This window comes from Dendroctonus ponderosae, unplaced genomic scaffold (genome assembly GCF_020466585.1).
Source record: "Dendroctonus ponderosae isolate FM_Combo_2020 unplaced genomic scaffold, Dpon_F_20191213v2 Dpon_F_20191213_7, whole genome shotgun sequence".
NCBI classification, from domain to species: Eukaryota; Metazoa; Arthropoda; class Insecta; order Coleoptera; family Curculionidae; genus Dendroctonus; species Dendroctonus ponderosae.
Window position 1 is genome coordinate 9,054,787 of NW_026018916.1, and position 13,488 is coordinate 9,068,274.

At 33.6% G+C, this 13,488-nt stretch overlaps 3 protein-coding genes and 1 long non-coding RNA gene across 8 annotated transcripts; 1 reads left to right on the forward strand and 3 right to left on the reverse strand.

Moving 5' to 3' along the window:
* Nucleotides 1-11: 11 nt before the first annotated feature.
* On the reverse strand, nt 12-4,733 carry LOC109542859 (transmembrane protein 39A). 2 transcript variants are annotated; one of them, XM_048668656.1, is made up of 9 exons: nt 4,333-4,714; nt 2,920-3,190; nt 2,389-2,528; nt 2,227-2,325; nt 1,938-2,169; nt 976-1,153; nt 792-922; nt 524-736; nt 12-468 (listed from the first exon to the last, which is right to left on the reverse strand). In XM_048668656.1, the coding sequence occupies exons 2-9, from the start codon at nt 2,974-2,976 to the stop codon at nt 316-318; spliced, it is 1,203 nt and encodes a 400-aa protein (XP_048524613.1). In that variant the 5' UTR covers nt 2,977-3,190; nt 4,333-4,714; the 3' UTR covers nt 12-315. The 2 variants fall into 2 exon arrangements, with proteins under 2 accessions (XP_048524613.1, XP_019767857.2); XM_019912298.2 differs by lacking the exon at nt 2,920-3,190 and having other exon boundaries at nt 4,333-4,733.
* A 326-nt stretch (nt 4,734-5,059) lies between these two features.
* Nucleotides 5,060-6,874, forward strand: LOC125505223. Its single transcript, XR_007282021.1, has 2 exons — nt 5,060-5,146; nt 6,700-6,874. It is a non-coding gene; the product is annotated as an uncharacterized LOC125505223 (long non-coding RNA).
* LOC109542860 (coiled-coil domain-containing protein 130 homolog) lies at nt 5,848-7,322 on the reverse strand. The gene is made up of 3 exons (XM_019912300.2): nt 6,887-7,322; nt 6,518-6,778; nt 5,848-6,458 (listed from the first exon to the last, which is right to left on the reverse strand). Exons 1-3 carry the CDS (start codon nt 7,196-7,198, stop codon nt 5,979-5,981), a joined length of 1,053 nt encoding a protein of 350 aa, XP_019767859.1. The 5' UTR covers nt 7,199-7,322; the 3' UTR covers nt 5,848-5,978.
* An 803-nt stretch (nt 7,323-8,125) lies between these two features.
* Nucleotides 8,126-13,192, reverse strand: LOC109542884 (probable isocitrate dehydrogenase [NAD] subunit alpha, mitochondrial). 4 transcript variants are annotated; one of them, XM_019912338.2, is made up of 8 exons: nt 13,043-13,192; nt 12,390-12,610; nt 10,431-10,556; nt 10,158-10,373; nt 9,323-9,572; nt 8,914-9,076; nt 8,779-8,856; nt 8,126-8,400 (listed from the first exon to the last, which is right to left on the reverse strand). In XM_019912338.2, the coding sequence occupies exons 1-7, from the start codon at nt 13,067-13,069 to the stop codon at nt 8,786-8,788; spliced, it is 1,074 nt and encodes a 357-aa protein (XP_019767897.1). In that variant the 5' UTR covers nt 13,070-13,192; the 3' UTR covers nt 8,126-8,400; nt 8,779-8,785. The 4 variants fall into 4 exon arrangements, with proteins under 4 accessions (XP_019767897.1, XP_019767895.1, XP_019767894.1 ...); XM_019912336.2 differs by lacking the exon at nt 13,043-13,192 and adding an exon at nt 12,831-13,033; XM_019912335.2 differs by lacking the exon at nt 13,043-13,192 and adding an exon at nt 12,831-13,033 and having other exon boundaries at nt 8,126-8,726.
* Between the last annotated feature and the right edge of the window lie 296 nt (nt 13,193-13,488).

Genomic DNA, 13,488 nt, shown 5'->3' on the forward strand with positions numbered 1-13,488 from the left:
ATAAAACTGGATTTTTCCGTTTTATACTTAATAGTTTGTTTATTCAATTAGCGGTTATGCTGAAAGACAATTAAGGTACTGCATATCTATCTATCTAATCACGATAAACATTTGTTCAACAACAAGTTCAAATTCTTATTCCTAAGTTAAACAGTCAGTACGTTCGTAGGAAAATTGAACAATAATTAGGGCGAAGTAAACGTTTTAAACGAAAACTCCCCAGTCGTGAGTAATGTAAATCACTGCAGCCGCCACAATACCTAATGTGGGCATAATAACGTACAAAAAATATCTGGACGGTAACGGTTCTAAAGGTCATCTTTCGTCCATTGCGTCATATTCAAACAGAGGCTCGTCCTGCAACATACCGTGTTCCTCAGTCTTATTTTTCACATGTTTATGAGCTCTGTTGTGGCTTTGGCTGGGAGCGCCCCCGATTAAGTTCGGTGGCGCGTCTTTGCTCCCAGACTTAAAACAAGCACATTAACTGCAAATCAATGACTTAGTGCGGGCATGCACTTACTGGTTCTTCACGCCGCTTGTACATTGAATGGCTTACAATTGAGTCGCGAATCAGTTTGTATAATGAGTAATAGTTGAAGAAAGTCATGATGCCTAAAGCCAAAATTCGGTACCAATAAACCGTGTACCAAACACTGTAGAACTGATAAAATACCAACGCGCACTGAAAAGTGGCAGCAAGAGTCAATGGGTAAGAGGGCGAAGAAAATAATTGCTAAAAAAGAATTAAAATACTGAAAATATTCTAAAAAGCATGAAAAATTGCTTACATAGCCCCAAGCAAGGGCCTTATCTCCAGGTGTAATACAGTTACAATCACCCATAGATTTCCACAAGGACTTGTTCCATTTAACTATCACTCCACTAGGCCAAAGTACGTCTTCTCGCCACTCATGGGTAACTAAAAATATGAAACAGTTCATTAAACTGCACAAATTTGATGTCTGTCTATACCTATGACCACGGATCTTTCATTCTCAAGTTTTTGCCAAATTCCAGAATGCAGAATTGCTCTATGGAGTATATCGCAATACTTCAAAGGGATCATATGCACAAATGAAAAGACAAAACTGCCAGCAAAGATTAAAACTCCATGTTCAACGTTCCAATATCTTTCATAAACTAATTCCGACTGTAAAATATTAAAATTTATTTTATTAATAAAAAACATGACTATCTGTTTGGTACACTAAAAATCAGCTTCATATCGATTGCCTACGTGAACCCATAGTTAAATTAGAATAATGATTATCAGGTTTTATTTTAATATTTATTGTCCCATTCGCTTCGGCTAATTCCTTCCCTTTCAGTTGAACACGAAAGTATTCAATAATTCAGTAACAGAAAACAGGTACTTATTTAGATTCTTGTATGATATTTAATAATTTGTGCTTGTACACTTTGATCAGCGTTCTGCAAAAACATATAGGGAAACAATAAATAATAAAAGTTAGTACACTATATTTGGTACTTTGGATCTGAAAAAAAAATTGCATTGCGAATATATCTAAGGACTTTTTTTCTGTAATCTTGGATTTTAAAAAAACGGCCGATTTTTCTGTAAAATACAGGGGTCTGTGCAAAATTCTACCACAAATTCTTGGTCTAAATCGCCTGACTAATTAAGTTAAGAACTAAAAGCGTTTTTCATACTAATTTGAGTATTTTTGTTCAGTCGTTTATTTGATCAAGAAGGGAAATAACTAAAATTGATGGACAATCCTTTAACTGGGATATGAAAATAACATACCGTTTAAAATAAAATATTAAACATTAAATAAACACACAGACAGACGGAGGGAATTAGCCTAGAAAATGTTAAAATAAAATAATTAAAGTTGCTGATTGATTTTTTTTTATTTCTACTTTCTACTATAAGTATGACAATCTTTTAATTTAACGAAAACTTTTCTTACCTGAGAAAAGCAGCAGGGAATGAAACTTCCGTAGTAAGAGTTGACTGCTGCGGTGAAGAAAATTTGCCTTAGCCGATCTAAAAAATTGGCCTTTAAATGTTCGCATTCAATTCGTATATCAGATGGATTCGAACTGCACGCATGTAAGGGTTGAACGCCATTTGAGCACCACGTTGAGACTTCAAAAAAGGGGCGAATCTTCAATCCGAATATCGGAATGTAAAGTGTGATCCTGTCATAATACAAACGTTTAAAGAAGCTTGAATGTAATTTTAAACAATCAACTCACGGATAGAATAAATACACTATATCCATTTTATCTCTGTTTCCCAAAACTATTGTTGCTAGAATGCCGATCATTGAAGCATAAAATATTAATAAAACATACCTAAAAAGGAAGTAACATTGTGCAGTTAGACAGTCCGCATTTGAGATACTCAGTAAAAATTACCTGGAAAAACAACTTAACTCTTCTTCAGTTTTGTTTGAATACACTCTAGATATAAACAGACAACCAACCTGATAATAAATTCGTCTCGCAAATATCACAACAATCAATATGACTAAATTTGGATCAATCAAATAGAAATTCTGAAATAAAATTAAAAAAACTTTGATTAGGGTACATCCGTTTTTTAAAGTGCTTTGTTTCTTTTGAGAGCTTTGCACTGGCCACTATGTTCACATAAAATCAATAATAATATGCATAAATAGAATGTGTTTCAGAACTATGAAACCAAACTTCTAGAGAGTGTACAGGACATCAATAGCAGACATAGAGTATAAGAATTCTTCTCCTGAAATGTCTCCTTAAGGCACTACATCATTATGCCCATTTGGTACAAAATAATGTTTTATTGAGTTTTTTTATTATAAAAGTGAATTTATTAATTAAGAATAATATCATTAATTATTATAAAAAGAAACGGACTGCACTGCAGGCTGATTACGCAGGTTACTGCTTACAGTGTAACAAACTTACAGTAACAAACTTACAGTTGACCCTGACCAAACAGGTATGTATTTTATTTTGAGTCATTTTCAAAAATTCGTCATGTCCAAACTGGAGCGACTATACACTTGGAATTTTGTTCCGTTCCAGCCAAGGTAAGTGGCTAGAAATGGGACCAATTTAAAGCTATATAAACGAACTGTATCCTGATTTTCCAGAAAAAGACAAACTTTCAGTTGAGCCTGACAAAAACGTTCATGCTGAGTCATGTTCAAATACTTTGAATTTTTTTCATTCCAATCTGAAACAGGTAGAAAAGTTGTCGTTAGGTACATTTATCCAACGCCCTTTACTTTACCAGACTGTTGAGTGAATGAAGTTTAAATAAGCACCATCGGTTTGTACTCATTTTGAAAAAATCCGAAAACTTTCTGCTGAGACAAAGCCACTCAAAAATTTTTCTGCAAAGATTCGACTAAGTGAACACAGGCAAACTGCAGTTCAGGCTATTTTTTGGAGTCACAAACTTAGAAATCAACTTTACCATTGTCTGGATGAAGAAACCCTGTACAATTATTTTAAAATATGAACATGAAAAAATAATAATGGTTACTAAAGCGAGTAAATTCATAGTATAAGGAATATCGTTTTCTCAAGCACCTAACCTGTGAAAGTAATCATCAGTTATAAGAATTATCTTGTCTTGTCCAAGTAAAAATGTAACAAAATATACTGACTAGTTTATATGTATTTTAGTAATTTTCAGTTATTGTGTACGAATAAATTTAAATCGAAAACACATGATTTCCTACAAAACGGTCTTACAGCGTAAAAAGGCATTAGCACCTTAAGACGACTTTTCATGGGTTTTTCTATTGATGCCCTGAACACTCCCTAGGAGTTTTATTCCATAGTTCTGAAACACCTTTGCGACTTTCTTTGCCTCTAAAGAACGATCTTACCTAACGTTTAATTTGTCAGACGATTGTTTGAAGAAAAAACGTTTTTTATATATATTATATCTGTAGAACGATACGACGGTTTTTAATGAAACTTGCTGTGAATTTCTTCCTATGTAAGACTCATGTTTTGAAAAAGTAACTAAATTCATCTGCTTTGGGCAATTGGTAAATTGTTGAGTGACTTAGTGCAAAAACTACCAGAGCTTTATAGTGCGTTTTTATTGTAGACGAAAGTTCGAGTTATTGCGAAATTGTGGAGAAGTATGGGGAAGTATAATGTAGGAAGAATGATGAAATGTAAAGGCAAAACTATGCCTCTAAGGGTTTTTGCCTTAGGTTTCCTTGTCGGTCTAAACACCACTAGTTGATAGAAACAACAAAAATTTCATTAGATAAACGTGGAAAAAATTAATCAAACAACTTTCAAATTAATGTTGCGTCGTTGGGTGTTTTTCTGTTTTCAAATTTATTTCACACTTACCATTGTACTTTGCGTATAACTGTTGGGCAACCACCACACTGACCGGTAGAGATACAAAAATTGTAGTGCCGCTGCCACTATAGCATACAGCACTAATATAACATCAAAAATTAAATCACTACTGTTAGATGAAATAGGAAATGGAAAGTGTTTGGGGAGACTTGGAGGCTCCAAAAGGGGAACTATCGGTGCACTTCGACTCGCTCCAGGGTCTCCATGAGAACCAGCGCGACCGGGTCGAGAGATCCTTCTAGCGCCCGAGGGCATTCTTTGGGATTGTTTGCGAATTTTTGAAGAACTTATATCGAACTTTGCGACAAATAAAGGCCAAAAAAGACAAATTGTTCAGGTTAGGATGACTTGTCTTCATCTATGGTTAGGAAGCCGCCGGAAGACCACAAAATATCCCCCCTAGGGGGTATGTTCTGTGCCGGAAGACAGTGCAATAATATTAGAATTACTCACTGTCCCCCCACCAACCCGATACAAGAGCAAGACTAGCGCATATATCGCACTGGACTACTTGTCTTTACCTATGATATGCGCTAGTCAAGAGCAAGCAAGAATTGTCACAAATCTCTCTATTTTTGGCTTATTTTATCAGTTTTTAACGATTTTTTTACGTATGCAGAGCGTTTTGGCTATGGCTACTAATGGCCAACACCAGGATTCCGGAACACAAGAGAAACTGCAGAGACAGACGGGATAATCCATAGAACAAGGGATAATCTGATATGGCGGAGCACGCACTTTGGAAATGGAAAAAAATCAAATAATTTCCAAAAAAGCAGATGTTTTGGGCCAAACACTTTTGGTAAACAACTATAATCTAATTTATTGAGATCTTCGTTTTTTGTATTGCTGTTGCGGTTTTGCAACATTTTCAGAAATAAAATAGAATACATCCAATCACATTCATCTTTCAGTGTCAAATGCATAGATAAAGACGAGTAAAATAAAAATCAATATGTATTTTAAACAGCCGTTTTTGAAAAATATTCACGCAACGTTCACCAAGAATGTTTTCGTCTGTACCAAATCAGTCAAGTTCCAGGGACTTGAGTTAATCAAATTTGTACTAATTTCAACTTTGATTGATAATTTTAATTGCTTTTGCTCTCCTCGCCTTTTGCTCTCCTCGCCTCTAAACATTGAAAATTTCCCTTTTTGGCTAATGAAATAACCATGAAAAATGTCAAAAATAGAAGTAAAAATTTTTACAAAATTTGCAATTGCTTAGGCATCTTTCAATATTCTGACAAAAAAATCAAAGCATCTAAAACATTTTTACCAAGGGCTTGAGTTGCCAATCGTACTTTCGTTTTATCGCGTGTCCAATGAAATGCCTTATTCTCAATGTATCAGCGTGTAGTCCCTCTTAATTTTGTAGTTCGTCTAGACCCTGAACAAAATCCCACGTACTAAGTCCTTGTTGATGTAATATTTTTTGCGATGCAAAACAATTTCTAATTAATTTTATCATGTGGCTGGGATCAAAAAATTGAAACATCTGAATTGGCTACGGGTTGTTTTTAAATTATCCAGATTGGTCCACCCTGTATGGTTGCAAAACGCAATTACGATATTTAATGCTAATAAGAGTCCTTTGTCTGCTGAGAAAATGTCTACAATAAGTGGTAATGTTTCTATTCACATTCACTTTCACTATTACTAGAGACTCCATAGTCACTAACTATCGAACATCTTTGGCGTTTACTAGGCTCTTCTGGTTTACTTGAAGTATCCGTTTCTGGTTGACTTTCTTTATTTGCATTTATGCTTCTTGTACTGTTTGGTTTATTATCCAGAATAGCTGCTTCTTTCTTAGAATTATTTTTATCATTTTTTCTAATAATCCCTAAATCGATTTTGTCGCTTTTATTCAAATTATTTGCCGCCATTTGCCTTTTCCTACTAATATTGCTAGTGGGCAATGCGCTTTGCGACAACAGTTGCTTCCGTTTCTCATCTAGATTTTCCTCAAAACTCCTAATCGGTTTCATCGAAAGTAATGTTGCAATTTTTCTATCCTCATCTCTTTCTTCTAGCAAAGGAATGTCAAGACTAGATTTTTTCAACAAAGCTGTATCTTCAGCATCTTTTTTCTTAATCTGGTAATTTTGCTTCTAAAAATTAAATGTAAGTACATTTTGAGCCGAAAGTGTAACAGTTTTAAAATACTCACCCTAAACTCGGCTCGTAGTTTGGAATTGGCAGTGTAGCAGTCTGCCCAAGCATCCTCATTTCTATTAAAGAGTTTTACTAGTCGTGGTTTAGCGGTTTCCATAGCGTTTAAGTCTTGAGCCCCATGTTCCAGTTTATACATTTTATCATCAAATAGTCTTTTCTGCACTTCCTTTGTTTCAGGCACAACTTGGCCATTTTTAATAGGATCCCAACGGTTTTCTTGACGACGAGCCCCCGAAATAATTAGATAGTCCAGATTCTAAAAACATATTAAGTTGCACTATGTTAAGTTACATACATATATACTACTATACATTAGATATTACATACTATTTAGTAAATGATGTTAGTAGTAGCATGTACTTACTGCTGGATCAGCCCTGATAACATAATGATTATCACAAAGATGGCATTTCATCTTAAACTCGTAAATGGGGGTTGTATAATACATCCCGACTTTAGTCTTTTCAGCATTGTACCGCACGCCCATTCCAACATGATTCTTGCAGCCCTCGCACCATATATTGTAGGGCATTTCAAACCGAATTATTATTATTCCCTGGTCTATTTTCCTGGCTCTTTCCCGCAGGGCATGTGTCCCCAAAAACTTATTGAGCCCCCCAACTTTGGGATCATAATCTGGGGGGTAATACTTGTTGGTGCCTTTACGTTCACCCATCTTGAAAAAACTGTTAGTCTCTAATCGTTATAGTTATGCTTTTCTGAAAAAAATTAACTGCTGGACACAATAACAAATAATATTGAGGTTAACACCACAGATCACAGAGGTGACACTCTGTAATCTGTTACACAGACAATCCACACAACAGTGTTGCCAACGAGATATTAGAGCTAGAGACAAGATCTTGAAATCGCTGAGCTCCACCCAAAGAAATCAATAATTAATCTGGGGCTGCACCGCATGTTCTTCCTTTTCCGAAAAAATCACTCATAGCTGTGGTTCTTATGAATTATTTTTTCGTTTTTAGATAAAATATTTCTGTTTATTGTGCAAACATTTCAAGTTATTCATTCTACAGTTTTAAGAGTTAAAAATTTTCCTTAAGTCGGATTGTTGGATTCAACTCCACTGCAAGCTACAAAGATTCTTCAATTTTTTGCTCAAACTTCAAGCGTTTCTAAAAAATTAGCCTACGACCCTTTTCTCCTAACAGTTCGTAAAATTGCGGCTTTAAACTTCCCTTTTTCTGTGGCAATATCTGAAGTTGCTTCAGATACTTTGGGAACTTCAAATGACTTTTCTGAAATTAAAATAGAACATAATGAGGGATACTTTTTTGTTAATTTCATTTTAGAAAAATAAAACAACATTTGCGAGCTAAAATTATATATTCTACTTTTATTAATAGCACAAGTATACAACATAAATAAAACATAAAAATCACACTAAGAAATAAATCATTCGGAAATGATGGCATTCTCAAACAATACTGGGAAAAGCTAAACACCAAATATATTTGTTTACTTAAGTTTTAATTGATGAAGTTGTTTAATAAGATCTCTGCATTCTATCTGCATATAAAAGTAGTTTTATTAAGGGATTTCATAACATAGGGACGAGAGAGTTCTAGATCAAATTACAATAACTGTTGAAATGTATCCTATAATTCGTAAATAAATAATATATACATTAATTATTGGTAATTAATTCGATAAAATGGTAACATGAATTGGAAAAATGTACTAGATACGAACTAATCTCCAAACAATTAATTACATTTTAAAAATCTATACAACACTAGAAAGTACTTTCTGATGTCCTAATGCAATTGGATACTCTCAAAAAGGGTTATAGACAGGAAAGTAATTGTTCCAAAACATTTTACACTGACAAAACTTCTAGATCATAATACAACAAACCTAAAAAAAAATAAATAAATACGTTCTATGGTGATATTTTTGGTCTACATTGCCTTCATTACTTGACAGCATTGGTATGAAATGAAAAATCGCACAGATCTTGCAAGTATAAACAGTAACAGGTGTTCAACATACTTAAAACAATTTAATTATTATGTTTATATTGAAACGACTTTTTTATACTTACTATAAAACAAGGCACAATGAATCAACAATATTAATATCGGATAAGTATTTGTCATTTTGTGTAATCTTGTGAAAAGTTAATTGAGAAAAGTGCATAAATCACTGTCAAACAATAAAAATGCTTCTTTAATCTTATCCGCCTGCAAAATTAAATAAAGAACCCTGAAATATAACTGCTCAAATTTTACTTACGTTCCAGTTAAGACTGGGAGATTTTGCTACAGATTTCATTCGTAAATTCTGAGCATTTCGCTTTTCCGCCCAAATCACCTGCAGAATGCAAAAAATAATTCAACCAATAATAAAAATATATCACTTTCTGCATACCTGTCAAGTATTTGGCTTCTTTGATGGTTTCAAAGCATGCACGCTCTATTTTGTCCGCATATGGAGTGAGTTGCATGTACCTAAGCATCATGACTGCAGAAAGCAAGAGAGCAGTCGGATTGGCTTTGTCTTGACCTGCGATGTCCGGAGCAGTTCCATGGACCTGTTATTAATCATTAATATGTTAAAATATGTTTTTTATTTTATTTATTAACCATTAATATGTTAAAAGCGAATTCAATTTTTTAGTCTAAAAGTTCGAAACCGAAGTACTAGAAGGCTTGAGAATGTCTCTTGTTAATTTTCCAGAAAATATGTAATCTTTAATGAGTTCACGTTTCAATGTCGATTAAATAAAAAAATCCTTTCCTTTTGTTGGTTGTTTTGATCAAAAATGCATATATCTTACCGATTCAAACAAAGCTCCGTTAAGACCAATGTTTCCCGAGGGTGTTAGACCCAGTCCTCCTACTAGACCAGCGCACATATCTGACAATATATCACCGTATAAGTTAGGCATTACCAAAACATCGTATTTTGAGGGGTCCTGTACCATGTTAAGACACACGGTATCCAAATATCTTTCCTCAAATTTGACGTCGGGATACTTCTTGGCCATGTCGCGACAACAACGAAGGAAAAGACCATCTGACATACGCCTATAATAATAAAAAACATACAATTAATTAATTGCAATAATTTTGAGAATAGTATACTTTATGAACGTTTCTCAATTTAAATTTGTTCAAAATTCCAGCGTTTTTTCAACAATTCCATTCAAAACTCCATTGAATACTCAATTAAAACGCAGAGGTCAGTAATAAAACAAAATATTTCATAGTATTAAATATCTCTTCGTATACTATATAAATAATATAATTATACGGCACGTAATTATTAAAGAAATTACAGTGAAGAGGGTACGAAATTCTAAGAAACTACACTGAAAAATCGTACATAAAAAGTATACAGACATGAATGGCTTAATTTATAACAAAATTCAAATATATTTTCAATTTGCATACGAGTGGTTACGGAAAATTTAGAAAATAACATTAGAACACATCTAAACTACAAACATATTTTTCAATGTTACGTGAATCACTGTACAGTGTGATTACCAGAAGATAAAATTTAATATATATGTATCTTAAAGATTTCAATTAAACCATTTTAGAGCTTATAGTTTGACAAAATGGAGAAATAGCCATTAAGAAAAATATTTTTAGGAAAATGTCACTTACATAATATTGGCTTTATGTACGGCAGTGACCTTCTTTCTCTTGTTCTCTTTAGCGTATTGGAATGCAAATTCCGCCACTCTTCTTGAAGCATCTTCAGTGATTAGCTTGATACTTTGTACTACACCATCAACAATTTCATGCTCAATGCCTGAGTATTCACCTTCAGTGTTTTCTCTTATTGTTACCACGTCCACATCATCATAAAGAGTTTTGTATCTGAAATAAATTGAGAACAAAATAAGTAAACATTTTATTCAAATAATCGCTACTCACCCCTCTAAGCTTCTACATGGTCTCACGTTGGCATATAAATTGAATTCTTTCCTTAAGGCTAAGTTCAGAGATCGATGTCCTTTACCAACTGGGGTCATTAATGGTCCTTTAAGACCGATTTTGTTCCTGCAAATAAACAGATTAAAATAAAAAATGTGTCTGCGATCTTATACCAAAATCTTAATTTCCCTCTAGCTCTAAAATATATCAGCTAACATAGCGGTAAGGCAAACTTTTATAATATGTCAGCTCTAGTCGCACCTACCATTTTTATATTATTTTCGGGCTTTTATGTGGAAAAAACAACGCTGTCGACTACTGTACAGCAGAAGATTAAAAATGTTGAGTAAATTACGAAAGAAAGTTATGTCGCTCATTATGAAGTACAGTTGCGGTTCCCTTGCTTGCATATATGCTTTTCATACCATAAGAAGAGTTTTACAGCAGAAACAGAAATTATTCTTGAGCAAATGTAGTTACCGGTATAGGGTACTAAGATAATTAATCCATGATAAATATTTGGATGCAATGACACATTATTTTGAACATATATTTTACCACTAGCTAACTTTCAAAATTATATTGCCCAATAAATGTGATTAATAAAGTACCAAACAATCATGCAATAGTATTTTATTTTATATATCAACTTTTTGTTTGAATTTCAATTTTGTTCCACCAAATAGCATGCAAACTTTTTGACTTAAAAATGCCATCGGTTTTAATTAAAACGCTCCTAAGAGATAAAGAAAGGAAGTCTCATAGATAGTATCTAGAAGAGATATAAACTCTGATCAAACGTTTAACAGTTACTTCTGGCGTCAAACCGTCTCTAAAAAATCAGCATTTTGCAGATACTTAGAAATCACCTGATATGGGTTCAATTGAAGAAAATCAGTAGTGCCGTTTTCGTTAATCAATTTTATTAAATTGATTTGAATGATTTTTAGACAACCATAAACATAATGTTGGTTCAATGGTTCATTTCAGTAAAGTTTGGAAATAAAGCATTTAATACTTCCTCCTTATAGGGATGGACATGTATACTATTTGTTAGCGAACGTGAAAGTACCTCCACATTTTCCATACTGGAAAAGTATGCGCACAAATATCGACATTCAGTGTGCGTGTATTAATTTAATGAGCCTTTAAACCGTTGCAAATTGATAAGATAAAAATATGAAGGGGGATGAGCAAACAAACAAAAAGAAACACTTTGAGCTTCTAATTAAAAAATTCATGGGGCTATTTATTAGACTCTAGTAGCTCGTAAAAATCAAAAAATTATTAGCTACGGGATCTGCTTTCGAATTAAAATCCAAGTAAAATTCTATATAATTAAACTTCCTTCATAAGTCCTCTAGACTAAACTAATCCCATATAAATTTTAGGTTTGATAAGGTTTACCGATTGTTTAATAAGTGATACCGAATTAAGGAATGTCGACTCATAATATATACAATTGATCATAGGTAACGTTGCAGGTTGGCTTATTACCTGTCTCGTGTATTTAAACTATTTAGTATGTTTATGACGAGAAATTAAGTTACTATAGAAATCTTAATAGTAACGCAACTCATGAATGAAACCGAGAACAAACTTTTGGTAAATCAATTAAACAGATTTGTATAAATTCTTCAATTCGAGTTCCTCTTTATAATGCAGACATTTATATAGAGCGATCAATCCCACAGGAACAACAGGAAAATTTTCAGTCAATTCTTATTTAAACAAAAAAACACATAGTTTTGTGAGTGAACATTTTGTCTAGACGTCGCGGAGTCTCAGCTACTCTTACGAATTTGGATGAAAATAAGCGACCATCTCAACGCAGTTGCTACAAAGCGTTTAAGAAGAACTTTAATACGTAATGTCCAAGAGCTGTTACCATCTTTGGTATTTTGCTAGGGAGAATTTTCGAACCCTGGATAAAATTTGCCACAGAAATACAGTTCATACCTGTTAACAGAGTCAATGGCAGCTTGGGGGATGCCAAACTTTCCATCTGGGCCCCTTACAGGAGTAACATCCACAGATTCCCATTCGATAGGAACCTTGGCTGATTCAAAGATCTGTTGAACTGCAGCAGATATTTCAGGGCCAATTCCATCGCCAGGTATGAGGGTGCACTTCTTTATTTCACTACTGTAGAGTCTTGAGCTAATCGGTTTGCTGGAAACCTGCAAGCAATCAAGTATCTCACACCCTTATGTTATGGTATATTTATACACAGTTTATGTGAGTTGTCAATAAATTGGGTGTTGTAAATAAATACAAAGAAACGCTTGTTTTAGCCGTACATATGTTGGAATTTTAGTATTTCGGGCATTTCCAGTAACTTTTAATTGGCATGTGATATAACCTAAAAAGCTTTTGCGCCTTGAGTTATATAACACTTACAATTTCTGCGGTTCTACCGCTATTCTTTGGCGGATTTTTAGCCAGGAACCGAAGCAGCCCGCTAAACAATTCGTTGATATTTTTCCCATTGAAAAAACCAGACATTCCAACGTTTTTTTGTATCAAACTCAAAGGCGCACGTTAACTATCACCCAAAGTGATTGCAATGAAGTTGAAATGCAGTGTTATGGAAATTAAGCAGATCTACTTACAATCTTCCTGAAAAACTGAGCTGCCATCCTAATTTATGTTAAAAATGCTTAAAATAACCCCTTAATTTATTTTTAGCACCCTCAAAGGTGTTTAATGAATGACAAGTGCCCTATTTAAAAACAGCGCATGTCAGATTATTGAAGTAGCTGTATGTAGCGATGTCAAGTTTTGAATGTTCATACTTCAGGTCTATTGCTGAATGTTGCTAATTTTAAAATATAAAATTCGCAATTTTTAATTGGGCAGTTTTTTTAGTTGATTTACTGAATTACTGGAATTAAATTGTTCAATTTTCATCTTTCTTTTCAAGTTCACTGTACTAAAATGCTTTTTAACTATGATCAGGAATTAATAAAGCATAAAATTTCGTTAAATCTGCAGAATTCAAATGTAAAACTAGACTTCCTATATTTATTTTAACAAAAATATTTGAAAATTGTTATAT

Coding starts and splice junctions, on each gene's coding strand:
- LOC109542860 (XM_019912300.2), bottom strand. CDS start 7,198: ATGGGTGAACGTAAAGGCACCAACAAGTATTACCCCCCAGATTATGAT. Junction 6,779..6,886: donor TTATCAGGGCTGATCCAGCA/GTAAGTACATGC, acceptor ATATGTTTTTAG/AATCTGGACTATCTAATTAT. Junction 6,459..6,517: donor AACTACGAGCCGAGTTTAGG/GTGAGTATTTTA, acceptor TTTAATTTTTAG/AAGCAAAATTACCAGATTAA.
- LOC109542884 (XM_019912336.2), bottom strand. CDS start 12,935: ATGTCTGGTTTTTTCAATGGGAAAAATATCAACGAATTGTTTAGCGGG. Junction 10,374..10,430: donor CCATGTAGAAGCTTAGAGGG/GTGAGTAGCGAT, acceptor AATTTATTTCAG/ATACAAAACTCTTTATGATG. Junction 9,573..10,157: donor GTACATAAAGCCAATATTAT/GTAAGTGACATT, acceptor TTATTATTATAG/GCGTATGTCAGATGGTCTTT.
- LOC109542859 (XM_019912298.2), bottom strand. CDS start 4,599: ATGCCCTCGGGCGCTAGAAGGATCTCTCGACCCGGTCGCGCTGGTTCT. Junction 923..975: donor TGAAAGATCCGTGGTCATAG/GTATAGACAGAC, acceptor TCATATTTTTAG/TTACCCATGAGTGGCGAGAA. Junction 737..791: donor AGGCCCTTGCTTGGGGCTAT/GTAAGCAATTTT, acceptor ATTCTTTTTTAG/CAATTATTTTCTTCGCCCTC.